At 47.4% G+C, this 27,534-nt stretch overlaps 3 protein-coding genes across 3 annotated transcripts in view; 2 read left to right on the plus strand and 1 right to left on the minus strand.

The window, feature by feature from the left end:
- LOC140460757 (uncharacterized) overlaps positions 1–27,534 on the plus strand; it is a 216,668-nt gene that overhangs the window by 180,315 nt on the left and 8,819 nt on the right. The window lies entirely within an intron of this gene.
- The window catches only part of LOC140460736 (uncharacterized), a 247,628-nt gene that overhangs the window by 147,582 nt on the left and 72,512 nt on the right, over positions 1–27,534 (minus strand). The window lies entirely within an intron of this gene.
- Positions 581–24,798, plus strand: LOC140460788 (uncharacterized). The gene is made up of 4 exons (XM_072555472.1): positions 581–717; positions 2,745–2,873; positions 8,550–9,966; positions 23,635–24,798. Exons 3-4 carry the CDS (start codon positions 8,941–8,943, stop codon positions 24,595–24,597), a joined length of 1,989 nt encoding a protein of 662 aa, XP_072411573.1. The 5' UTR covers positions 581–717; positions 2,745–2,873; positions 8,550–8,940; the 3' UTR covers positions 24,598–24,798.

Raw genomic sequence — 27,534 nt, forward strand, 5'->3', positions numbered from 1 at the left:
GCAGTTACTCCCTGCTGCGAATACTATAATGTTACTTCAGTCTGTGTAACTGGTTACAGCTCCATCCCATAGACGGCTCACTGGGGCACACTCTCTCTCAACAAGGACAAAAGACATACAAAAGTGGAGTAACCAGACAAAACGCAGAAGCAATAAAATGTCGAACCACAGGGAAAAAAAAATTGTGGCTCTACCCCTTTTTTCCCTGTCGGCATTTGGACACTTCAAATCTGTTAATAACAGCAGCAGCCTCAAAGAGCATACTGCGCATGTTTGCCGGTGTCAGCAACGCAGTACGCATGCTCGCTGGTGTCAGCAAAAACTGGTGCGCATGCTCATCGCTATCGGCAAATAAGGCGCGGGACCTTCTTTTGATTGACCAATAGGGAGCACAGGAGGACCGGAAGGACGTTGGTCCTCCTGCTAATCAGAGTCACCCCATTGTCTGAATGCGGAAGTTGGACCATGCGGTTCTGAAGCTGCTGCTGCTCGTGTCTGAATGAACATTGAGCTTCATCCCAGACTGCAAATTCATCCCTCTGTCCATTATCTATAAGTACGGCACTCTCGTCTCTTGTCACCTTTTCCATTTATTTTTTTCATTCCGGGATTCAGTTGTTGCCTTGCAGCAACTAAAAGGAAAGGGAGTGTGTCGGGATGGGGACAGAATCTGGAAACGTTGCTCCAGGTCTGTGTCTCAATTGGCAAGATACACAGGTAGGAGGCTGGAAGAACACAACAAGTCAGGCAGTATCAGGAGGTGGAGAAGTCAACGTTTCGGGTGTAACCCTTCTTCAGGATTGGGGATGGGTGTAGGGGGTGATGCAGATAAAGGGTGTGCTGGTTGGTGAAGTGGGCACATATGTAGACAGGTAGAGGGTTCAACCTAGGCAAAAGGGAGGACTGCAGATGCTGGAAACCAGAATTTCGATCAGAGTGGTGCTGGAAAAGCACAGTAGGTCAGGCAGCATCCGAGGGGCAGGAAAATCGACGTTTTGGGCAAAAGCCCTTCATCAGGAATTTCCCCAGGGTTGGGGAGTCCAAAGCTAGAGGACATATGTTTGAGGTGAGAGGGGAATGATTTAAAAGAGACATGAAGGACAACTTTTTCACATAGACAGTTGTACATGCGTGGAACGAGCTGCCAGAGGAATTGGTGGAGGCTGGTACGATTATATTTAAAATGCATCTGGCTGGGTACGTGAATCGGGATGGTTTGGAGCCGTGTGGGTCACATGCTGGCAAACGGGATTAGATTAATTTTGGATATCTGGTCATCACGCACAAGTTGGACCAAAGGGTCTGTTTCCATGCTGTATGACTCTTAATCGTCTTTGGTGAAAGCAGAAGTGTGGTTGTGAAGACTAGAGTTTCAGAGCAGCTTTCGAAGATGTTTTGCCCTTACTGGGAGCAGAAGAATACAATGAAATCTTGCATTTGTGAGCGAGCAACTGAGTAAAGGGAGTACATCTGTGATTTTGGTGGAAAATGGGAATTCATTGCACTATCCAGTTATTTCAGCTGGTGGATGAGACTCGGCAGTTCACACAGGCAGTCAATCCAGTAATATTTTGTAAATTCCACTTTGGAAATAGAACCAGTCTGATTCAAGATTGGGATACAGACAGACTCTGACCTCACACCTTTAATGCATTGTCTAAGCTGATATGACCCCTTATTGTTATAAAACCTTGTTATCTCAAGAAAGTGTCTTTCAGGAAGTTCTGGGATTTCCATATTAATGATACCTGCAACCCATTCTGAAATATGAAAGGCTTAACAATCCAGGTTTGTTCAATATATCATTTCAGTGGCAGGACACCAGAATGTTTTTCTATAAATTCTGTACCTTATGATCTTATTCTCCACAACCACCTGATGAAGGAGCAGCACTCCAAATGCTGGTCCTTCCAAATAAACCTGTTGGACAATAACCTGGGTGTGTGTGATTTTTTTTTAAACTTTGTCCAGGTTAGGTTGGATTGATCATGCTAAAGTACTCACAGTGCCCAGGGAGGTGCAGGTTTGTGTGAATTGGCTGTGCTAAATTACACATAGTGTCCAGGGATGTGCAACTTAGAATGGATTGGCCATGCTAAATTACCTATAGTTCCCAGGAATGTGCAGGTTAGGGTTAATTGGCCAGGTCAAACTATCCAGAGTGAAGATCTAGACCCCTCTTAAGGGGCCTTTTGGTTCGCGATTGGGCTAAAGAATCAATGAAATGCAGTCTGTACAAAGCAAGGTTATCAGTTTAATAAGGCATCTTGACCCAATTCTGTCCAGCAACTCAGTGATTAAAGCTTCTGTGTTCCATGGCGAAGTTGTGCAATTACATTTGAAAATGACATGTTATTTATTTAGGTTTTTTAAGAGACAGTACAGCCTTAATTACAAGAAAAGACCAATCAAATGTAATAAGGTGACATGATTTAGAGCAGGTTAATCCAATGATATTTCCTGGGGAAGGGGTCTTAATTACATAAATCATCATGCCATGGTAGCAGCTCAAGGTTAGTTCAAATGGTCAATTAATGTGTCAGTGTTCATTTTAAACAAACTCCATTGTCCTCTTATCTTTGGATTTTAGCTTAATTCTGCAAAACAGCAGGACAAGTTCACAGAGTTCAATCATTATTCTCAGCCATTTTGTTGTATTATTTTAAATTGAAAAGCCATTTTGTGGTTTGTAAAAACCTACATATACTTGTTGAGTCTGACAATACCCTAAATTCAAATTTTAGATCCTCACCTGAAGCATCAGAGTCTGAGGGGTGACCTGATAAACGTTTGGAAGAGGCATGGATATGGTGAATACCCAAGGTCTTTTCCCCAGGGTAAGGGAGTCCAAAGCTCGAGGGCATATGTTTGAGGTGAGAGGGGAATGATTTCGAAGGGACCTGAGGGGCAACTTCACGCAGAGAGTGGTGCATGTATGGAACGAGCTGCCAGAGGGAGTGGTGGTGGTTGGTACAATTACAACATTTAAAAAGCATCCGGATGGGGATATGAATAGGAAGGGTTCAGAGGGATATGGGGCACATGCAGACAAATGAGACTAAATTAGTTTAGGATATCTGATCAGATGAATTGGACCAAAGGGTCTGTTTCTGTGCTGTACGACACTAATCGTCTTTGGCGAAAGCAGAAGTGTGGTTGTGAAGACTGGACTTTCAGAGCAGCTTTCAAAGGTGTTTTGTCTTTACTGGGAGCAGAAGAAGTTACAATGAAATCTTGCATTTGTGAGACATCGACTAAGTGAGTGAGTACATCCCAGATTTTGGTGGAAAGTGGGAATTCATTACACTGTGGGGATGAAGCCGGACCCTATCCAGTCATTTCTGCTGGTGGGTAAGACCAGACCTCAAGACTAGGGGGAGTAGATTTAGGACAGAGATGAGGAGGAGAAAGTGAGGACTACTGCTCTTCCTGGACTATAGTGAATCTATGGAATTGTCTTCATTAAGTATATTCAAAATGGGCTTTTGCATGGTTGGGGAATTAAGGGTAGTTGGGGCAATGTTGCTAGGAGGAGCTGAGATGATGGATAGATCGGCCATGATCACAATGAAGAACGGGGCAGGCTGGATGGGCCAAATGGCTGACTCCTGCTTTTATTACTATGAAACTATTTCCCATGGCTAACCCACCTAATCTGTACATTACTGGGCACTATGGGTAATTTAGCACAGCCAATCCAACCGAATCCGCACAACACTGAACACTGGGTAATTTAGCATGGTCAATCCACCCGAACCTGGACAAAGTTAAACATCACATAACACCAGGTTATAGCCCGACAGGTTTATTTGGAAGTACTAGCTTTCGGAGCACTGCTCTATCATCAGGTGGTTGCGGAGTATAAGATCAGAACGCACAGAATTTATGGAAAAACATGACAATGTCCTGCTACTGAAATGATATATTGAACAAATCTGGATTGTTACCCCTCTCATCTTTTACAGTGGGTTGCAACTACCATTCATATGTAAATCTCGATAACATAAGGTTTTATAACAAAAGGTAACAACATCTGGGCGGCACGGTGGCTCAGTGGTTCTTAATTCTGCCTCACAGCGCTTGGGACCCAGGTTCAATTCCAGCCACTGGCCACAGTCTGTGTGGAGTTTGCACATTCTCCCCGTGTCTGCATGAGATTTCTCCAGGTGCTCCGGTTTCCTCCCACAATCCAAAAATATGCAGGTGAGGTGAATTGGCCATGCTTAAATTGCGCGGTGTGTTACATGCATTGGTCAGGGGGTAAATATGGGGAATGGGGCCTGGTGGGTTACTCTTTGGAAGGTTAGTGTGGACCTGTTGGGCCAAAGGGCCTGTTTCCGTACTCTAGGGAATCTAATCCAATCTCAGCTCAGACAATGCGTTAAAAGTCAGAGTCTGTCTTTATCCCCACCTTGAATCTGACTAGTTCTGTTTCTAAAGTAGGAATTTATAAAATACAATATGTTCTGACAGCTTGCAGATTGTGCATTTTTGAGCAAAATAGAATTTATCTGAAAATATAATTCTGCAAATGCAAATTCACCCCCAAGGACTTGTGTATACTTACAGCAAAAAAGTTTATTTCCGTGCTGTGTATCTCTGTCTATTTGGTAACAGATGCTTTATTTCTGTTGGTGTAAATATTGTTGTAAATCATAGCTACGTACGAACAGTTACATGTAAGGGAAAGAGAATTCCTCAAGTAGGGCACTATCGGAATCCTGGGAGACCCCTATTTCTGGTTTACTTCCTATTGACAAACATTAAGCATGAGCACGTATTTATTTCTTTTTTTTTGTTTCACTTTTCTTGTTTGATTCCCTGGTACGACTACACTCTGTGACTGGTCGGTTGTCAGGCTGGGAGGTAGTGGATTGGGTTTCGATTGACTGAATGTTGTATTGTTCTGGAAGGAGTAAAGGGGTTGAGGGGTGGGGTGTTGGGGAATCAAAACTTCAGCAGAGCTGAACATCTTGCTCTTTGAGAACAGGGAGATCAACAGAGGACAGAGAAGCCAGGACCTGAAATCCGACCTGACACCGGATTACTGTGATCAGTGTTTTGATTTGCAATGCCAACCCTCTACCTTCACCTAGCTTCCCGTTTGACTACCCCCCTCGACGTTCAAGGACTAATCCTTGTCGTCCTGAAGCCACGTCTCTGTAAGGAGTCTCAGACCATAATTATTCTCTTCACTGTGTGCAGTCAATTCATTCACTTTTGTAACAGTGCAGCACACATGCAGACACCCTGTTTTCGGTTTAGATCTTTGCAATCCAGATTTAATTGCTGGTACATTTCCTCTCCTTGTCTCCATCATTCTGTGATGTTCATTTCCCACATCACTACATTGCTCACTGGCCTTGATTGGGATTGGCCTTGCGAAATTACCCATAGTACCCAGGGATGTGCAGGTTAGGTGTATTTGTCAGGGTAATGTAGAGCAGTATGGGTGGGTTCCCCTTCAGAGGGTTAGGTGTGGACTCGTTGGGCCGAGTGGCCTGCTCCCACACTGTGGGGATTCTCTGAAGCGAAGGGATGGTTGCAAACGGTGCGGGGCAGGACAGCGCAGGCGCAATGCGTGCGCCCGGCTTGGCCCCGCCCACCCGCTCCTATTGTGGCGTCACAACGCGGAAGTGACACTGAATGAATGAAAATCCCTCCGTCTGGGCAAATGGTGGGGCGGGAAAATCTGTTCACTTGGAGCAATGGGAGTGAATCCAGGGCGGGAGCAGACCCTGTCAGCTCAGGGATGGGAGTTAATTACCGCGGAGGGTCGGCAGGAGGGAGTCTGACGAATAGATTGGATTCGGGGACTGGGGACGGGGCAAGTCAGTCATCTCCCGATAGAGAGGAGTAACATACTACCGCCTCTGGGGTGTAGAGCGTTCTGTGGGCCTGTATAAATAAGTTCCTTGTGGATTGAGGAGTTTCCCCTATCAGGCTTCCCTTTTCTCGAGTCGGCCCGTCCTACAAAAAGGGATGGTGTTCCTGGGCGTCCTTAAAATATTTACCATAATGACGGGGTTGATCATTTTTATCCTCACTAGGCTTGCGTCTGCAGGTAAGATCAAAAAGACAGGTTCGGTAACGCCATGGTAACTCCCCCTGATTTCTACTGTCCAGATGGACCATCTGGTCTTTCTGATGGAAGAGTCCATTACAATAATCAATCTTCATCACGTTCCACACGTCAAAGGGGTCTGGTCCGGTGCACTGGACGACATCTCCTCAGTATGGGTGGTGGATAATCTCTGATCATTCCTGGTCCCATCCATACTTAGTGGCTTTCCCCATCAGGATGTTGTACGTGATCAGAGAGGTGAGGAGATAAGCGATCCCCCACATGTCCCTCCTCTTAGTTCAAGTATCTGTAATAAGATTAACATTAGAACAACAGCAAGATTCAAAAACCCAAATGGACAGGGTCCACTCCTTTTGTTGGGATTCCAGAATTCTCTCCTCGTCTTTCCCCCTTTTGATTGGTGCGGTCAATCAATTTACAATGGTGCAGTTGGACCCAAGCTGAGTGCCCAGCGACTGTGACCGCCATAGGGGTTGGAAGTAGAACCTGGAAGGGGCCATCCCAACGAGGTTGGAGACCTTTGCCAGTCCAGTTCTTGATGAGCACCAACGAACTGGGCTCTACCCGTGATGAGGCTGAAAGGGAGGGAACATCGCTGTAGGCTGCATGCTCCTGAGAGTGAAAGGCACGCATAACACTAGTTAGAGCAAGAACATAACCAATGATTGCTTCGGTCACGTGGTGGACGTGGACTGAGAAGGGAGCCGAACCGTTCCAAGGGGTACGGAGGGGGTGACCAGAGAGACTCTCAGCTGGAGACAGTCGTGTCTTGCCCGCAGACATGGATCACATCTGGAATAAGGCCACAGGGATTAACATAACCAGGAGAGGCCAGATTCGGCCATTAATTTGGCAAGGTTAGTCTTGAGTCTGGTTAAAACATTCAACAAGGCTGGTCACCTGAGGATGATAAGCACCGTGCAGTTCCCGACAAATACAAAGCTGGGAACAGAGTTCTCCGTTAATATTACATGCAAAGTGTGGTCCATTGTCTGAGCTAATGCACGCAGGTATATTGAAGGGGGGAATTCTTTCCTTAAGCAAAATCTTTATCACAGTCTCAGCAGTAGCGTTAGGAGGAGGGTAGGCTTCAATCCACTTCGAAAAGACATCAGCAATAAGCAAAACATATTTATAGCAACTCAACTCATTTCTCCAACTCAATGAAATCCAGTTGAAGTGTCTTCAAGGGACCCTCCAGCAAGGGAGTTCTCGTAGAGATACTTGAACTAAGAGGTGGGGGATCGCCTACTCACTGACCTGTTTGATCACGTACAACATCCTGATCGGGAAAGTCACTGACTGAGTATCGATGCCATCTGGAACGATCTGAGATTATCCTGGTGTCATCTGGTGCACCAGACCAGATGCTTTCAACGTGGAGTCGCTTGAGCGATGGAGTGAGCTGCCAGAGGAAGTGGTGGGTGCTGGTACGATGACAAGTTAAAAGGCTCCTGGATGGGCATCTGAATATGAAGGGTTCAGGTGGGTCAGGGCCAAGTGATGGCAAATGTGACTGGAGTCATAGAGATGTACAGCACAGAAACAGACCCTTCGGTCCAACTCCGTCCTTGCTGACAAGAGAGCCAACCCAATTTAGTCCCAGCTGTCAGCACCCGGCCCATATAGGGGGCAAGTGATGGCAAATTTGACTAGATTAATTTAGGATATCTGGGCAGGTTGGGCCAAAGGTTCTGTTTCCGTGCTGTGTGACTCTAATTGTCTTCAGTGAAAGCAGAAGTGTGGTTGTGAAGGCTGGACTTTCAGAGCATGTTTTGCCCTGACTGGAAGCAGCTGAAAATGTGTTGTTGGAAAAGCGCAGCAGGTCAAGCAGCATCCAAGGATCAGGAGAATTGACGAACCAGGCGTGAGCCCTGAAGAAGGGCTCATGCCCGAAGCGTCGATTCTCCTGCTCCTTGTATGCTGCCTGACCTGTTGTGTTTTTCCAGCAACAGATTTTCAGCTCTGATCTCTAGCATCTGCAGTCCTCACTTTCTCCTGACTGGAAGCAAAAGAGTTGGACTGAAGTGTGTTGGTGTTAATGCCTTGATGTCTCATTTTGCTCCCACCTTCCCAGGGACGTTAACCATTTTGTGTCTGGTCCTTCCTCAAGAAGCTGCATTGCAGGTTCACCCTGAATTGACACTTTTATTGCTTCCCAAAATCAGACCTGCTCACTCTCAGCAGGATCCCAGTGTTGTGAAAGATATTAACTTTCAGGTGGAGGTATCCAAAATTCAGAGAGATGTCAGTCTTGATGTTTTTGCTTTTTCTGCCCCTGTAAGATCCTGAATCTTCAGGGGAATTAGTTAGAGCGGAGTGAGAACAGAGGGGAAGGGAGAGTGGGATGGTGCTTTCAATTTTGTGGAATAACAAAAGGAAAGGATATTCCACAGAAAGTAGAATTGATTGTTCAGAATTTCTACCCTGCACTGATCATCCCTTTTGTAATCCCTTTTTGCAGAGTATTTGAAAATCTGAAGACTGAAGTTTCAAAATCAACGAATGAAGGGCTTACACCCGAAACATTGACTCTCCTGCTCTCCAAATGCTGCCTGACCTGCTGTGCTTTTTGATTGACTCTCCAGTGTCTGCAGTCCTCACTTTGATGTCAATGTCTGACAGTCTCTGAATCCATTGGGACCGCAACTATTTTTGACTGTGATTTCTGTGAGAGGGATCTACACTTTTTGGTTCCTGTTTGAGGACGTTTTCAGCATCAGTGGGACTGGACGAGAGACCCCTCTGTTACAGCGCACTGTGTGTGGAGCCTGAAACAGTTATACGGCCTGGGAAGGGGACTTCACGGCAGGGAGGGGCTCTACACGTGTTTGTGTGCAGCTGAAGCTGTGGCTATGGAGAAACCTGAGGAATCCCGCCCCGTGGAGAAACCGTGGAAGTGTGGTGACTGTGGGAAAGGCTTCCGTGTCCCGTCTGCCCTGGAGACTCATCAGCGCAGTCACACCGGGGAGAGGCCATTCCCCTGCACCGACTGCGGGATGGCCTTCAGACATTCCTCTCACCTGTTGGCCCACCAGCGGGACCACACGGGGGAGAGGCCCTTCAGCTGTCCAGATTGTGGGAAGGCCTTCAGATATTCCTCCTCCCTGATGAGGCACCAGCGTGTCCACACGGGGGAGAGGCCCTTTAGCTGCCCCGAGTGCGGGAAGGCGTATACCGACATCTCCTCCCTGATGAGGCACCGGCGTGCCCACACTGGGGAGAGGCCCTTCAGCTGCCCCGAGTGCGGGAAGGCCTTTACCGACATCTCCTCCCTGATGAGGCACCAGCAGATCCACACGGGGGAGAGGCCCTTCAGCTGCCCCGAGTGTGGGAAGGCCTTCAGTTATTCCTCTGCCCTGCGGAGCCACCGGCGCATCCACACGGGGGAGAAGCCCTTCAGCTGCCCTGAATGTGGGAAGGCCTTCACAGACGTCTCCACCCTGCAGAAGCACCAGCGTATCCACACGGGGGAGAGGCCCTTCAGCTGCCCCGAGTGTGGGAAGGCCTATACTGACATCTCCTCCCTGATGAGGCACCAGCGGATCCACACGGGGGAGAGGCCCTTTACCTGCTCTCAGTGCCGGAAGGCCTTCAGCAGTTCCTCCACCCTGCTGACCCACCAGCGGGTCCACACCGGGGAGAGGCCGTTCACCTGCTCTCAGTGCGGGAAGGGCTTCACCTGCTCCTCCAACCTGCGGAGCCACCGACGTGTCCACACGGGGGAGAGGCCCTTCAGCTGCCCCGAGTGTGGGAAGGCCTTTAGCGATTCCTCGAACCTGCTGGCCCACCAGCGGATCCACACCGGGGAGAGGCCGTTCACCTGCTCTCAGTGTGGGAAGGGCTTCACCCGCACCTCCCACCTGCTGACCCATCAGCGAGTTCACGTGCCATTGCAGGGGGATCGATTGGACTATCAACCCGGTTCCGGGGAGTCCCGGGTTTGAATCCCGCCAAGACAGATGGCAGAATCGGTATTCGGTCAGAAATGTGGAGTTCGGAATCTAACAATGAGACCGTTTCAGGGAGGGGGTGGTGCGGGGGAGAAAGCCCCCATCTGATTCCCTCTCTCCCTTGTTAGGGAAGGGAACCACCATTGGGGGAAAGGATTCACTCAATCGTTCCAGCTGCATCCTTTACCCGGTCTGGTCTACACCTGACTCCAGACCCACAGCAGTCTGGTTGACTCTACACTGCCCCTTCCTTGCAAATGAGCCCAAGTTAGGGAGTTGAGCCTCCTAAATCCTGGCTGTGACACTTTGCTGCTTAGCCAAGTGTGCAAACTCTAAATCCCTCTCAGCTGTTCCATTTGCAAATCGAACACTGTTTTCAACACAAGTTGTTTGTGTCTCTGCATGAGTCCACAACCCGGGGGAAGTACAACGGAGTCTTTAATAGTTGCCCAATGTGTCCTGTATGCCAAATTCATTCAAATCTGGACATCCTGAAGTGAGCAATTATACTTCAGATTTCTACTCGCCATTTAAGACTAATATTGGGCACTCGAACAGATCGGGGGCATCTTGAAGGATGGCACGGACCTCAGTGTGGGTCCAGGGCTTATCAAATAGGGTTTCACCTCTCATAACCCTGCGGTAAGCAAATTATTTATGACTAACTTTGTAAAGCACAAGTGCTCTCAGCAACATTACGTCCAGACGCTAGGACCCTGTTGAGTTCTCTCACTAGTATCTTGTGGCTGAGTAGGGAGAATTGTATCAACATTTCTAACAGCATTTTTGTCCCTGGCCAGCTTTCCTCTTTATTTTGGACACAACAAAAGCAGCAACCACCCTCTATATTTCATCTCTCAAAGGATATCGGCCGGTGACCTGAGAGGACCAGGGTATCTCCTGCCTGACTCGCCAACTGTGGGGGATGGAAATAAAGTCCCATGTCAGGAAAGAATTTGTTTATCAGGAAGCAGTAAAGCTGCAAGGCCAACCGTCTCCGCTGAGCCTGGGAAACACAAGCTTTAGCAAGCAGGCACTAAGCTGAGATTCAAAATGGTTTCCAGGCTTTAATATGTGACAAAATGGCTGACCCAAATCTAATAATTCTCCCACATCATCGCAGGGAATTAAACAAGAAAAATGAAACACAATGAGAAATAAATAGGCGATCGTGGTTAATGTTTGTTCATTACGAAGTAAACAAGAAATAGCAGTCTCCCAGGACTCTTATGGTGCCCTACTTGAGAAATTCTGTCCAACAAATTTAATTGGAAGCAGTAGCTTTCGGAGTGCAGCTCCTTCATCAGGGGGTTGTGGAATATAAGATTGTAAGATACAGAATTTATAGCAATAGTTTATAGTGTGATGTTACTGAAATTATATATTGAAAAAGACCCAGATTGTTTGTTAAGTCTCTCATCTGTTCGAATGACCACGATAGTTTCAATTATTTCAAATGTAAATCACAAAACCTTTTAAAATAGTTAAATCCTCAAGTGAATGTTACCAATTGGTGTCACGTCAGTCCAGATAATGTATTGAAGGTGTGAGCTCCCCTGTGTGAGACTGTCTGTGCCACAATGGTTAAACTGATTTACAGAATCTTACATGGATTCATGCAATTTTTTAGCAAAGTAAGGCATAATTCTGCAAGTACGAATTCACCCAACAAACTTGTGTGTGTATGTGTGTGCACATGTGGGGGGGAGGGGGAGGGGATGTATATTTGCAGATAGAACATAGAACATAGAAGAATACAGCGCAGTACAGGCCCTTCTGCCCTCGATGTTGCGCCGATCAAAGCCCATCTAACCTACACTAACCCACTATCCTCCATATACCTATCCAATGCCCGCTTAAATACCCATAAAGAGGGAGAGTCCACCACTGCTACTGGCAGGGCATTCCATGAACTTACGACTCGCTGAGTGAAGAACCTACCCCTAACATCAGTCCTATATCTACCCCCCCTTAATTTAAAGCTATGCCCCCTTGTAATAGCTGACTCCATACGTGGAAAAAGGTTCTGTCAACCCTATCTAACCCCCTAATCATCTTGTACACCTCTATCAAGTCACCCCTAAACCTTCTTTTTTCCAATGAAAACAATCCCAAGTGCCTCAGCCTTTCCTCATCGGATCTTCCTACCATACCAGGCAACATCCTGGTAAACTTCCTCTGCACCCGTTCCAGTGCCTCCACATCCTTCCTATAGTATGGCGACCAAAACTGCACACAATATTCCAGATGCGGCCGCACCAGAGTCTTATACAACTGCAGCATGACCTCAGGACTCCGGAACTCAATTCCTCTACCAATAAAAGCCAGTACGCCATATGCCTTCTTCACTGCACTATTTACCTTGGTGGCAACTTTCAGAGATCTGTGTACATGGACACCAAGATCCCTCTGCTCTTCCACACTACCAAGTATCTGACCATTAGCCCAGTACCCCATCTTTTTGTTACTCTTACCAAAGTGAATCACCTCACACTTAGCTACATTGAACTCCATTTGCCACCTTTCTGCCCAGCTCTGCAGCTTCTCTATATCCCGCTGTAACCTGCCACATCCTTCCTCACTGTCTACAACTCCTCTGACTTTCGTATCATCCGCAAACTTGCTCACCCAACCTTCTAACCCTTCCTCCAGGTCATTTATAAAAATGACAAACAGCAACGGTCCCAAAACAGATCCTTGCGGAACACCGCTAGTGACGGCACTCCAAGATGAACCTTTGCCATCAACTACTACCCTCTGTCTTCTTCCAGCCAGCCAATTCCTAATCCAAACCTCCAACTCACCCTCAATGCCATATCTCTGTATTTTCTGCAGTAGCCTACCATGGGGGACCTTATCAAACGCCTTACTAAAATCCATATATACCACATCTACCGCTTTCCCCTCATCTACCTCCTTAGCCACCTTCTCAAAGAATTCAATAAGGTTTGTGAGGCACGACCTGCCCTTCACAAAACCATGCTGACTATCCTTGATCACATCATTCTTATCCAGATGTGCATAAATCCTATCCCTTACAATTCTCTCTAAGACTTTGCCCACAACAGAAGTGAGACTCACTGGCCTATAGTTACCAGGATTATCCCTACTCCCCTTCTTGAACAAGGGAACCACGTTTGCTAGCCTCCAGTCCTCTGGCACTACTCCTGTAGACAAAGAGGACACAAAAATCAAGGCCAATGGCTCTGCAATCTCCTCCCTTGCTTCCCAGAGAATCCTAGGATAAATGCCATCAGGCCCAGGGGACTTATCTATTTTCACCCTTGCCAGAATTTCCAACACCTCTTCTCTACATATCTCAAAGCCATCCATTCTACTTATTCGTGCCTCAGTATTCATATCGACAACAATGTCCTGTTCCTGAGTGAATACTGACGAAAAGTATTCATTCAGTGCCTCCCCAATCTCTTCAGCCTCCACACGCAACTTCCCATTACTATCCTTGATTGGACCTATTCCTACCCTAGTCATTCTTTTATTCCTAACATACCTATAGAAAGCCTTAGGGTTTTCCCTAATCCTACCAACTAAGGACCTTTCATGTCCCCTCCTTGCTGCTCTTAGCTCTCTCTTCAGGTCCTTCCGGGCTACCTTATAACTCTCAATCGCCCCTATTGAACCTTCACGCCTCATCTTTACAAAGGCCGCCCTCTTCCATTTAACAAGGGATTCCAATTCCTTATTAAACCACGGCTCCCTCACACAACCCTTTCCTCCCTGCCTGATAGGTACGTACTTGTCAAGGACACTCAATAGTTGCTCCTTGAACAAGTTCCACATATCAATTACGCTCTTGCCTTGGAATCTACTTTTCCAATCCACACATCCTAAGTCATGCCTCACCGCATCATAATTTCCCTGCCCCCAGCTATAACTCTTGCCCTGTAGTACACACTTATCCCTCTCCATCACTAGAGTAAAAATCACCGAATTGTGGTCACTGTCCCCAAAGTGCTCACCTACCTCTAGTTCTAATACCTGGCCTGGTTCGTTACCCAGAACCAAATCCAGTATGGCCTCACCTCTTGTTGGCTTATCTACATATTGTGTCAGGAAACTCTCCTGCACACACTGGACAAACACTGACCCATCTAACGTACTTGAGCTATAGCTTTCCCAATCAATATCAGGAAAGTTAAAGTCCCCCATAACAACCACCCTATTACTGTCACTCTTCTCCTGAATCATCTTCGCAATCCTTTCCTCAACGATTCTAGGACTATTAGGAGGCCTGTAAAAGACTCCTAACAGGGTGACCTCACCTCTCCTATTCCTAACCTCAACCCAAACTACCTCAGATGGCAAATCTTCGTCCATCTTCCTTTCCACCGCTGTAATACTATCTTTGACAAGCAAAGCCACACCCCCCCCCTCTTTTAACCCCACCTCTGACCCTACTAAAACATTTAAACCCTGGAACCTGCAACAGCCAATCCTGTCCCTGATCTAGCCATGTCTCCATAATAGCCACAACATCGAAGTCCCAGGTACCAACCCACGCTGCAAGTTCACCTACCTTATTTCGTATACTTCTGGCATTAAAGTATACACACTTCAAGCCACTCTTCTGTTTACAGGCACCCTCCTTTAAGATTAATGCCATATTCCTAACCTCCCTACACTCCAGGTCCTGCACCCTAAAGCTACAGTCTGGGTTCCCATGCCCCTGCAGAGTTAGTTTAAACCCCCCCCCAAGAGCACTAGCAAACCTCCCCCCCAAGGATACTGGTGCCCCTCAGGTTCAGGTGCAGACCATCCTGTTTATGTGCAATTTTTAAAGCAAAACTCTGTAGGCAGTCAATACATGTAATAGTGTGTAAATTTGACTTTGGAAATAGAACCAGTCTAACTCAAGTTTGGGATACAGGCAGACTCTGACCTCACACCTTTAATGCATTGTCTAGTTTGAGATGTGAGCTTTTGCTATAAAACCTTGTTATCTCGAGAAGGTGACAAAAAGAAGTTCAGGGATTCACATTGTAATGAGACCTGCAACCTACTTGAAAAGGTGGAAGACTTAACAATCCAGGTTTGTTGAATATACCATTTCAGTGGCAGGACGCTGGAATGTTTTGCTCTAAATTGTGTCTTAGGATCTTATCCTCCACAACCACCTGACGATGAGGCAGCACTCCAAAAGTTACTGCTTCCAAAGAAGCCTGTTGGACTACAACGTGGAGTTGTGTGATTCTAGAATCTGGTCTCCAACATCTGCAGTCCTTGTTTTTACCTCGTTGATTTTAACCCTACAGCGAATCCTCTTGCAAGGATGCCTGCCTTTCCTCCTCTCTCTACAAGTTTTCCTCCTCTGTCTACAAGAATTTCAGGGAGTCCCTCTCCCACTGCAACTCCCAGGTCATTTCCGCTGCCCTGAAGCTCTTCAACCATGTCCTGAAACAGACTCGCTACCACAGCCACATTTGCTTCCTCAGTGCCAGCCTCCGTAACCAGCTCATCCTACACAGACTCTGGACCACCTTTAACCAAACAGAGTTAAGATCTGAACAGGCCACTCCACCCTCCTGTCTGACCTATCACCTTCATCCCCACCCCTATTCACCTATTGTACTCTATATTACTTTCTCCCCACCCCCCTCTCATTTATCTCACCACCTTGCAGGCGCACTGCCTCTATTGCTGATGAAGGGCTTTTGCCCAAAATGTCGATTTTCCTGCTCCTCGGATGCTGCCTGAACTGCTGTGCTTTTCCAGTACCTAATCTAAAGTGGATTGGCCATGCTGAATTACCCATCGTGTCTAAGGATGTGCAGGTTAGGGTGGATTGGCTGTGCTAAACTACCCATAGTGCCCAGGGGTGTGCAGGTTAGGGTGGATTGGCCATGCTAAATTACCCATAGTGTCGAAGGATGTGCAGGTTAGGGTGGATTGGCCATGCTAAATTCCCCATAGTGCCCAGGGATGTGCAGGTTAGGGTGGATTGGCCATGCTAAATTACCCATCGTGCCCAGGGATGTGCAGGTTAGGGTGGATTGGCGGTGCTAAATTACCCATCGTGCCCAGGGATGTGCAGGTTAGGGTGGATTGGCCATGCTAAATTCCCCATAGTGCCCAGGGATGTGCAGGTTAGGGTGGATTGGCCATGCTAAATTACCCATCGTGCCCAGGGATGTGCAGGTTGTGGTGGATTGGCCAGGCTAAATTACCCATAGTGTCTAAGGATGTGCAGGTTGGGTTGGATTGGCCATGCTAAATTACCCATAGTGTCTAAGGATGTGCAGGTTGGGTTGGATTGGCCATGCTAAATTCCCCATAGTGCCCAGGGATGTGCAGGTTAGGGTGGATTGGCCATGCTAAATTACCCATAGTGCCCAGGGATGTGCAGGTTGGGGTGGATTGGCCATGCTAAATTACCCATAGTGTCTAAGGATGTGCAGGTTAGTTTGAATGGGCCATGCTAAATTAGGCATAATGTGCAGGTAAGGTGCATGACTCAGGGTTAAATGTAGAGCAGTGGGGACAGGGGGAATGGGTGTGGGTGGGTGACCCTTGGGAGGGTCGGTGAGGCCGAGTGGCCTGCTTCCACACTGTGGGGATTCTCTGAAGGGGGGGGGTTTGGAAAGTGAGTTGTCCTCCCCGTCTGCTGCTGGGGCCGCGCATGCGCGGTGCGGCGGCCCGCTGGAGGACTCGCCCCGCCTCCTGTCCCGGCACGTTTCCTCGCCCCGCCCCTAGTTCCTTTGTGACGTCACAACGCGGAAGTGGCCCTGTCCGTTTCAAAGTGAATCTCCCTCCCTCTGGGCAACTCTTCATCCTGGGAGGGAGACAGAGATGGGAGGAGGGGAAATTGGTCACTTGTAGCAACTGGAGTGAATCCAGGGAGGGAGCAGACTCCACAAACTCAGGTATGTGTCTTAGTTACCCGGGTGAGGAGGGACTGAAGGATAGAGATTGGGAAGGGGGAGGGCTGGATATCTTTTCTGTTTTGATGTTTAAAATGCACACGATTCCCGCCAGTAACTGCAACAGGTACAAGTACAGCACATGCAATATTCCTCATTGCAGCTTCACGCTGGTTTTGCATCCTCTGTTCTTCCTCCACCTTCGTTCCTGCACATTTAGCCTCTTTCCCTCATTCCCATCCCCCCGCCCTGATGTTCCAAGCTCCATTCTTTCCCGGTGGCGCCCATTACTCTTGTCTATTTCCTGCCTTATCCGGAAAGCAACATTTCCTCCCATTTTTCGCCGACACTGAGCTCTCTGACCTCCTTGATTGTGTTTTTTTGTTTTTGCAGAAGCAGGAAATAGATGGTTATAACTGTTAGTACGAGCACATCTAGTTTAATCTAAACCCCCTCCCCTCACAGCACCTTTATCTGTTTGTCTGTAACATTGTGTGCAGGCACATTTCATGTATGCACATTTTAGCTAATACAAAAGCAATTATATATTTCCTTCACATAGCTTTCATTCTTGTTAACTCCACTGTTGGCTGAAACAATTATACCCTGGTGTTAGTTCATTCACTTTGCAGAAGCAATTATGGTTGCAGAAGTAACACTGCTTTACCTATATCCCACAGGGGTGACCCTACAACCTTGTATAAATAATGTGGGACATGGCGAGGGTAAACAGACAAGATCTTTGATCTGGGGTTGCTCATAGGTTTAGGGTGAGATTTAAAAGAAACCTAAGGAGAAACTCCTATGTACAGAGGGTGGTGTGTGTAAAGAATGAGCTGCCAGAGGAAGTGGTGGCTACAATTATAACCTTTAAAAGGTATCTGGATGGGTATATGTTGGGAAACATTTAGAGGGACATGGGTCAAGTGCTGGCAAATGGGACTAGATTGATTTAGGATATCTGGTCAGCATGGACTGAAGGGACTGTTTCTGTGCTGTACATCTGTGATTCTGGCTTGCCACGAATGTTTGTCACGTCTGTATGTTCAGGTTCTCCCTGGTGTTGGTGTTAATGCCTTGTTGTCTTATTTGCTCCCCACATCCTGGGGACATTGACCATTTCCTGTCTGGCTGTTCGGACTGCTAGTCCGGATCTTCGGATTTCTGGGATTGGTCAATAAACACACCTGGAAATGACTCTTTGTCAATCACACAAGCAATAGTTTATTCTTTGATACAGCCGGGTCACTAGACTCTGATCAGCCCAGAAGGATTCCCAACAGTGTGGAAACAGGCCCTTCAGCCCAACCAGTGGGGAATGTGGGGCCTGTCCTGTCATAGTGACATTTTACACTCACTTTCCATCTGCTTTTACTGGCCCTTGGGCTGTTTACCCCCCTCACTGTCTGTTTAATCCTTGGGCTGTTTACCCCCCTCACTGTTTGTTTAATCCTTGGGCTGTTTACCCCCCCTCACTGTTTGTTTAATCCTTGTGCTGTTTATCCTTTGCTGTTACTTGTGCAATTGCTGAGGGTAGTGTGTAAATCCTAGTGAAGGAGATTATGCACCAGCATGAATATGTTCCTCAGTTATTGAAGGGGCAGGATCTGTTGAGAATGGTTAGTAAATGTGGTGCACTAAGCCTTATTAACATGGATATAGTTTATTATTTGGAAAAATATACTTTTATTATTTAGAGTCACCGATGTACAGCACGGAGCCAGACCCATTCGGTCCAACCTGTCCATGCCAACCAGATATCCTAAATTAATCTAGTCCCATTTGCCAGCACTTGGCTCCTATCCCTCTAATCCCTTCCTGTTCATATATCCATTCAGATGTGTTTTAAATGCTGTAATTATACCGGCTTCCACTACTTCCTCTGGCAATTCATTCCATACATGCACCACCCTCTGTATGGAAAAGTTGCCCCTTAGGTACCTTTAATATTTTTCTGCTCTCACCCTAAACCTATGCCCTCTAGTTGTGAACCTCACCCCTACACTGACGAAAAGACTTTTTTTTTTCAAAAGTGAGCAACCAGACAAAATGCAAAAGCTATCCAGTCATTTCTGCTGGTAGCTGAGACTAGGCCTCAAGCTTTGGGGGGAGTAGGTTTAGGACTGAGATGAGGAGGAGGAAGTGAGGGCTGCTGGTTTTCCCAGAGAGTAGTGTATCTGCAGAATTCTCTGCCCGAGGAAGCAGGCTCCAAAATGCCCCGGTCCTAATTCTTCAGCTTGACGTACCCGTGACTGTAAACTTTGAAGTGTTTTGGTTAACTGATGCAAATATTTCCCACTTGTCCAACAATACAGTGTCAGCTGTTTCAGTCATTTGAGATGGTTTTGATTCATCTGCTAAATACATCTACTATTATTAGACAATATTCATGACAATGTATGGGAGGTGATACTATATATGCAAGTTGTAGACAAGTAAAAAAGACTGACCAGGCAAGGAAGTGGTTAACAAACACAGGACATCCCTCTTAGAGTCTGCACCTTGTTTGTTCACAAATTAAACACACTTCAGATCTTTTCCTAGCTGCTTTCCCAAAATCTGGGTGCCACCAGGTTTGTGAGCGTGTACAATAATGTACATCATCAACTGAAATAGGCAGCAGCAAAGAGTGAACACAAACCAGTCCAGCAGGGGGCACCCATGTTTTGGTTTGAGTATTGAGGGAGTGTCCTTTTTGAGGCCCCTGTGATATCAGTATCATACCCAGGCTAATGTGCATTGAAACCAGATTATGAAGTGTTAACTTTCCTGCAAACTTCTGCCTGTGTGTGTGTGTCTCTCTGTAACATTTTCCAACTTTCCTCATACCTGTTTGTCAGCTCTTGTTTATTTCTTCCTTCCAAGGCAAATGAAGCGCACACTTTCCAGAACAGTGCAAATTAGGGAGTTGAGCCTCATAAATCCTGGCTATGACCCATAGCTGCTTAACCATGTGTGCAAACTCTCAATATCGGTCAGCCGTTCCATTTGCAAATCGAACACTGTTATCAAAGTAAGTTGTTCTTGTCTCTGCATGAGTCCACAACCCAGTGAAATACAACGGAGTCTTTAATAGTTGCCCAATGTGTCCTGTGCCAAATTCATTCACGTCTGGATGTCCTGAAGCGAGCAATTATCCTTCAGATTTCTACTACCCAATTAAAACTAATGTTGGGCCCTCTCATGGATCGGGGGCATTTTATATAAATAATTATTCCCTCCGGAGTGGAAACGGGCCCTTCAGCCCAATAAGTCCACACTGACGCTCCGAAGAGCAACCCACCCAGACCCATTCCCCTACATTCACCCCTGACGAATGCACCTACACTACAGGGCAATTAAGCATGGCAAATTCACCTAACCTGCAATTCTTTGGACTGTGGGAGGAAACCCGCTCAGACACTGGGAGAACGTGCAAATGCCGCACAGTTGCCCGAAGCGGGAATTGAACCCAAATCACTCCAAAAGTTACTGCTTCCAAAAATAGATTAAGTCTTTTCCCTGGGGTCGGGGAGTCCAGAACTAGAGGGCATAGGTTTAGGGTGAGAGGGGAAAGATATAAAAGAGACCTAAGGGGAAACTTTTTCATGCAGAGGGTGGTACGTGTATGGAATGAGCTACCAGAGGAAGTGGTGGAGGCTGGTACAATTGCAACATTTAAAAGGCATTTGGATGAGTACATGAATAGGAAGGGTTTGGAGGGATATGGGCCAGGTGCTGGCAGATGGGTTTGGGTTGGGATATCTGGTCGGCATGGACAGGTTGGACCGAAGGGTCTGTTTCCATGCTTATGTCTCATGACACTCCAAAGGTTACTGCTTCCAGAGAAGCCTGTTGGACTACAACCTGGAGTTGTAATTTTAACTTTTATCCAAGTTAAGGTGGATTGGCCATGCTAAATTCCCCATAGTGCCCAGGGATGTGCAGGTTAGGGTGGAATGGCCATGCTAAATTCCCCATAGTGCCCAGGGATATGCAGGTTAGGGTGGAATGGCCGTGCTAAATTCCCCATAGTGCCCCAGGGATTAGATTAGATACCCTACAGTGTGGAAACAGGCCCTTCAGCCCAACCAGACCACACCAACCCTCTGAAGGGTAACCCACCCAGACCCATCTCCCTCTGACTAATGTACCTATGGGCAATTTAGCATGGCCAATTCATCTAATCTGCACATCTTTGGACTGTAGGAGGAAACCGGAGCACCCAGTGGAAACCCATGCAGACACTGGAAGAATGTCTGTATGGAGTTTGCACAGTCACTCAAGGCTGGAATTTGACATCCATCTTGGGTCAAATATTGTTTAACAAGGCTCCCGAGAAGTAATTTGGGATGGTTTATGTTAAAAGCACTACATAAATACAAGTTGGCCATGCTGTTGGCCCTCTTTAATGCACCAATGCTATTTACCTCAACTACAGAATGTTACATTCTAACCATAATCAGAGGAATAAGTTACTTCTATATTCCTCATGAGATTTATTAATGACATATTTACATCCTCCAGTTTTGGACTCCCTCATGAATAGAATCATCCCAATATCTAACCTATAAAATCACTTATTTGTTTTAAAGACCCAACCTATTCACCTACTTTTAAAAACCTGTGTCTGTGCAGGTTAGGGTGGAATGGCCGTGCTAAATTAGGCATAATGTACAGGTAAGATGCATGACTCAGGGTTAAATGTAGAGCAATGGGGATAGGGATGTGGGTGTGGGAGGGTCGGTGAGGCCGAGTGACCTGCTTCCACACTGTGGGGATTCTCTGAAGGGAGGGGGCTTTTGGAAAGTGTGTTCTCCTGCCCTACGCCCCAAGGAGCAGCGCATGCGCAGTGCAGCGTCCCGCAGTCGGTCTTGCCCCGCCCCCTCAACCTCCACTTTTCCTCGCCCCGCCTCCTGTACCGTAACGTTTCCTCGCCCCGCCCCTAGTTCCTTTGTGACGTCACAACGCGGAAGTGGCCCTGTCCGTTTCAAAGTGAATCTCCCTCCCTCTGGGCGACTCTTCATCCTGGGAGGGAGACAGAGATGGGAGGAGGGGAAATTGGTCACTTGTAGCAACTGGAGTGAATCCAGGGAGGGAGCAGACTCCGCAAACTCAGGTATGTGTCTTAGTTACCCGGGTGAGGAGGGACTGAAGGATAGAGATTGGGAAGGGGGGAGGGCTGGATATCTTTTCTGTTTTGATGTTTAAAATGCACACGATTCCCACCAGTAACTGCAACAGGTACAAGTACAGCACATGCAATATTCCTCATTGCAGCTTCAAGCCGGTTTTGCATCCTCTGTTCTTCCTCCACCCTGGCTCCAGCACATTCAGCTTCCTTCCCTCATTCCCATCCCCCCGCCCTGATGTTCCAAGCTGACCCGCAAAAGATCGGTTTATCCCTCCATTCTTTTTGTTGGTTTTGAAAACTTTCCCAATGCTCTTCTTATAAAAGTTGTGAAGTTATGTTGTAGCTGCACCAGACATTGGTTAGGCCACTTTTGGAATGTTGTGTGCAGTTCTGGTATCTCTGCTAGAGGAAGGATGTTGTGAAACTTGAAAGGATTCAGAGAATAAGGTCATTGAATATATCCAAGGCTGGTTTCATCTGATTTTTGAACAACAAAGAAGTGGATGTTTGTGGGGGAAGGCAAGAACACATCTGTCGTCTGCAAGGTGTTGGAAAGGATTCTGAGGGATAGGATTTATGACCATCTTGTGATTGTGAAGGCTGGACTTTCAGAGCATGTTTTGCCCTGACTGGAAGCAGAAGAGTTTGACTGAAGTGCGTCGGTGTTAATGCCTTGATGTCTCATTTTGCTCCCACCTTCCCGGGGTCATTAACCATTTTGTGTCTGGTTCTTCCTCAAGAAGCTGCATTGCAGGTTCACCCTGAATTGACACTTTTTTTTTATGCTTCCCAAAATCAGACCTGCTCACTCTCAGCAGGATCCCAGTGTCGTGAAAGATATTCACATTCAGGTGGTATTATCCAAAATTCAGGGAGATGTCAGTCTTGGATGTTTTTGCTTTTTCTGCCCCTGTAAGATCCTGAATCAGCACCTTTAGGGGAATTAGTTATATCGGAGTGAGAACAGAGAGTGGGATGGTGCTTTCAATTTTGTGGAGTAACAAAAGACCAGAATATTCCACAGAAAGTAGAATTGCTTGTTCTGAATTTTTACCCTGCCCTGGCAGTGATGACTTTTGTAATCTCTTTTTAAACAGTGTACTTGAAGATTGGAAGATAGAAGCTTCAAAATCAACGCATGAAGTCCTTACACCCGAAACATTGACTCTCCTGCTCCTCGGATGCTGCCTGACCTGCGCTTTTTCAGTGCCACACATTTTGACACTGACTCTCCAGCGTCTGCAGTCCTCACTTTGACGTCAATGTCTGACAGTCGCTCAATCCATCGGGACAGGAAACAATTTTCAACTGAGTCTGTGAGAAGCAGCAAAGCGTTTTGGTTCCTGTTTGAGTACGTTTTCAGCATCAGTGGGACTGGATGAGAGACCCTACTGTTGCAGTGCACTGAGTGTGGGGTGTGTAGAAGCATCTACAGCCTGGAAAGAGGAATTGACGGCAGGGAGGGGCTGGAAACGTGTGTGTGTGCGCGCAGCTGAAGCTTCGGCCATGGAGAAACCTGAGGAATCCTGCCCCGTGGAGAAACGGTGGAAGTGTGCTGATGGCGGAAAAAGCTTCCATTTCCCGTCTGCCCCGGAGATTCATCAGCGCATCCACACAGGGGAGGGGCCGTTCTCCTGCCCCGAGTGTGGGAAGGCCTTCAGCAAATGCTCCGACCTTCTGAGGCACCAGCGCTCCCACACGAGAGAGAGGCCCTTCAACTGCCCCAAGTGCGGGAAGAGATTTACCCGGGCCTCCCACCTGCTGAGACACCAGCTGGCCCACACAGGGGAGAGGCCGTTCTCCTGCCCTGAATGTGGGAAGAGATTTGCCCAGGCCTACAACCTGTTGACCCACCGGAGGGTCCACACCGGGGAGAGGCCCTTCAGCTGCCCCGAGTGCGGGAAGGCCTTCAGCAGTTCCCCCACCCTGCTGAGACACCAACGTGTTCACACGGGGGAGAGGCCCTTCAGCTGCACCGAGTGCGGGAAGGCCTTCAGCGATTTCTCTTCCCTGCTGACCCACCAGCGGGTCCACACGGGGGAGAGGCCCTTCAGCTGCACCGACTGCGGGAAGGCCTTCAACAATTCCTCTTCTCTGCTGACCCACCAGCGAATCCACACGGGGGAGAGGCCCTTCAGCTGCCCAGAGTGTGGGAAGGCCTTCAACAATTCCTCTTCTCTGCTGACCCACCGGCGCGTCCATACGGGGGAGAGGCCCTTCAGCTGCACCGACTGCGGGAAGGCCTTCAGCAATTCCTCCAACCTGCTGACCCACCAGCGGATCCACACGGGGGAGAGGCCCTTCAGCTGCCCCGAGTGCGGGAAGGCCTTCAACAATTCCTCCACCCTGCTGAGACACCAACGTGTCCACACGGGGGAGAGGCCGTTCCCCTGCGCTGACTGCGGGAAGGCCTTCAGCAATTCCTCCCACCTGCTGACCCATCGGCGGGTCCACACGGGGGAGAGGCCCTTCAGATGCCCCGAGTGCGGAAAGGACTTCACGCGCTCCTCCCACCTTCAGAGGCACCAGCGAGTTCACGTACCACCGCAGGGGGGATTGAAGGAATGATGGCTGAGTGCCATTATCGACTGGACTATTAACCCAGTTCCAGGGATCCCGGGTTTGAATCCCGCTGCGGCAGATGGTGCGATACAGGGTATGGGTTGAAATTGTCGAGTGAGGCAATAATTCCTCCAGGTTAAGGCTGTACCAAGGATCCAGTTACAAAGGGACATCTTGATGGTGACCAATAGTAAAGAAAGTGATGGGGGATGGGGTGGGGGTGGGGGAGAATGGGGGTGGGGGGGGGGTGTGCGCTTTGACTTTGAGCTGTTTAAAAAGCAACTGCTTTTTCTCTGCCATTTTGCTGAGGGGGTTTGAAGCTGTAACAAAGTTGGGTCGCAATAAAGGTTACCTGAACTTGCTGCTGTGCTCAGACTCTTATTGAAAGCTTTGAGCTCCAAGAGTTTTTGTTTTAAAGCTGTCATTTCTTTCAGCCTCCTGCACTAAATTTCCAATGTCGCCTATCAGTTGGAGTCGTGAATGAGCAGCCAGTATCGTGAGAACTTGTCAATTTTTCAGGAATGCAGAGTGTGCCATTTCATCGGCGTTGTAAAGTTTCCTGGAAGCATCAGGACGTGTGGGCAGTGTTCGCGAGAAATTATGTGGAGAGGCCGATGTTGGACTGGGCTGGATAAAGTTAAAAATCACACAACACTAGGTTATAGTCCGACAGGTTTATTTGGAAGGATGAGCTTTTGGAGCGCTGCTCCTTCATCATGTAACTGTGGAGCAGGATCATAAGACCCAAATTTTATAGCAAAAGATCAGTGTCATGTAACTGAAATGACATATTGAACACACCAAGATTGCTGTTCAGTCTTTCACCTTTTCGACTGAGTTTCAGGTTTCAGTTCATTAACCTGTAAATCCCAGAATTACTATTAATTCACATTCTCGAGATGACTTAAGGTTTTTTTTTAAAAAAGTGACATCTCAGCCCAGACAATGCATTAAAGGTGTGAGGTTCGAGTCTGTCATACCCCAATCTTGGATCAGACTGGTTCTATTTCCAAAGTAGGAATTTATAAAATATTACATGGATTGACTGCCTGCAGACTGTGCACTTTTTGAGCAAAGTAGAATGTGTCTGCAAACATATTTCTGCCAATACAAGTTTGCCCAAAAAGTGATGAGTTTGTGCATGAGAGTGCACGTAAGTGTCTGCGCATGTTTGGTAAAGTGAGTGCGTGATGGAGTATACGCTGAGAGAGTGTTGGGGGCGTGTATGTGTGGGTGTCTGGAGAGAAAGCGTGTGTATGAGTGAGCTATCAAAAGCGAGGGCTTGCGTTTGGCTAAAACAAGGAAGGGAAGCCCATGAACAATTTAAGGGTCCAACCCTTTGTCGTGCTGTAAAAGAGAGACATGGTGGGGTTCAGGTACACAGTTCTTTGAAAGTTGCATCGCTGCTAGACAGGGTGGTCAAGAAGACATTAAGCATACTTGCCTTCATTGTTCACCCCACTGAGTCTCGGAGTTGGGACATCATGTTGAGGTTGTACAGGATGTTGGTGAGGCCACTTGTAGAGTACGGAGTACGATTCTGGTGACCCTGTAAGAGAAGTCTTCCTATGAGAGAGGGTTCGGTAAAGATTTACCAGGAGGTTGCCAAGACGAGATGGTTTGAGTTATAAGAAGAGATTTGGACTTTATTTATTGGAGCACAGGAGGTTGAGGAGTGACATTATTGAGGTTGATAAAATCATGTGGAGTGGAGGGAAGGTGAATAGCGAAGGGCTCTTCCTTAGTGTAGGGGAAGTCAAGGCTCAGGGGCATATATCTTTAAAGTGAGAGGAGAGAGATTTAAAAGGAACCTGAGGGACAACGTTTTGATAGAGGGTGAATTACCCATAGTGCCCAGGGATGTGCAGGTTGTGGTGGATTGGCCATGTTGAATTACCCATAGTGCCCAGAGATGTGTAGGTTAGGGTGGATTGGCTATGCTAGATTACCCATAGTGCTGTGAGAAACGAACCCCACTTAAATCAATAATTTTCAATCCGAGTCCGCCCTGCCCCCCCCGCCCCTGCCCCCTGCCCCACCCCCCCCCCCCCCCCCCCGCCGCTTTCATTCATATCGCTTTCATTCTTGTTAACTCCACTGTTGGCTGAAACAATTATACCCTGGTGTTAGTTCATTTACTTTGCAGAAGCAATTATGGTTGCAGAAGTAACAGTGCTTTACCTATATCCCACAGGGATGACCCCACAACCTTGTATAAATAATGTGGGGCATGGCGAGGGTAAACAGACAAGATCTTTGATCTGGGGTTGCTCATAGGTTTAGGGTGAGATTGAAAAGAAACCGAAGGAGGAACTCCTATGTACAGAGGGTGGTGTGTGTTAAGAATGAGCTGCCAGAGGAAGTGGTAGCTACAATTATAACCTTTAAAAGGGTATCTGGATGGGTATATGTTGGGAAACATTTAGAGGGACATGAGCCAAGTGCTGGCAAATGGGACTAGATTGATTTAGGATATCTGGTCAGCATGGACTGAAGGGACTGTTTCTGTGCTGTACATCTGTGATTCTGGCTTGCCACTAGTGTTTGTCACGTCTGTATGTTCAGGTTCCCCCTGGTGTTGGTGTTAACGCCTTGGTGTCTTATTTTGCTCCCCACATCCTGGGGACATTAACCATTTCCTGGTTGTTCTGATCTGGACTGCTGTCCGGATCTTTGGATTTCTGGGATTGGTCAATAAACACACCTGGAAGTGACTTTGTCAATCATACAAGCAATAGTTTATTCTTGGATACAGCCGGGTCGGTAGACTCTGATCAGCCCAGAAGGATTAGATTAGATTCCCAACAGTATGGAAACAGGCCCTTCGGCCCAACCAGTCCACACCGACTCTCTGAAGAGTAGCCCACCCAGACCCATCTCCCTCTAATTAATTCACCTAACATTATGGGCAGTTTATCATGGCCAATTCACCAAACCTGCACA

Source organism: Chiloscyllium punctatum, chromosome 36, assembly GCF_047496795.1.
Source record: "Chiloscyllium punctatum isolate Juve2018m chromosome 36, sChiPun1.3, whole genome shotgun sequence".
NCBI lineage: Eukaryota > Metazoa > Chordata > Chondrichthyes > Orectolobiformes > Hemiscylliidae > Chiloscyllium > Chiloscyllium punctatum.

What these genes read in the sequence shown, in the direction of transcription:
- LOC140460788 (XM_072555472.1), top strand. Translation starts at nt 8,941, where the DNA reads ATGGAGAAACCTGAGGAATCCCGCCCCGTGGAGAAACCGTGGAAGTGT. An exon ending in ACCTGCTGACCCATCAGCGA is followed by an intron (nt 9,967 to 23,634) that starts GTTCACGTGCCA and finishes GAGATTCATCAG; the next exon opens with CGCATCCACACAGGGGAGGG.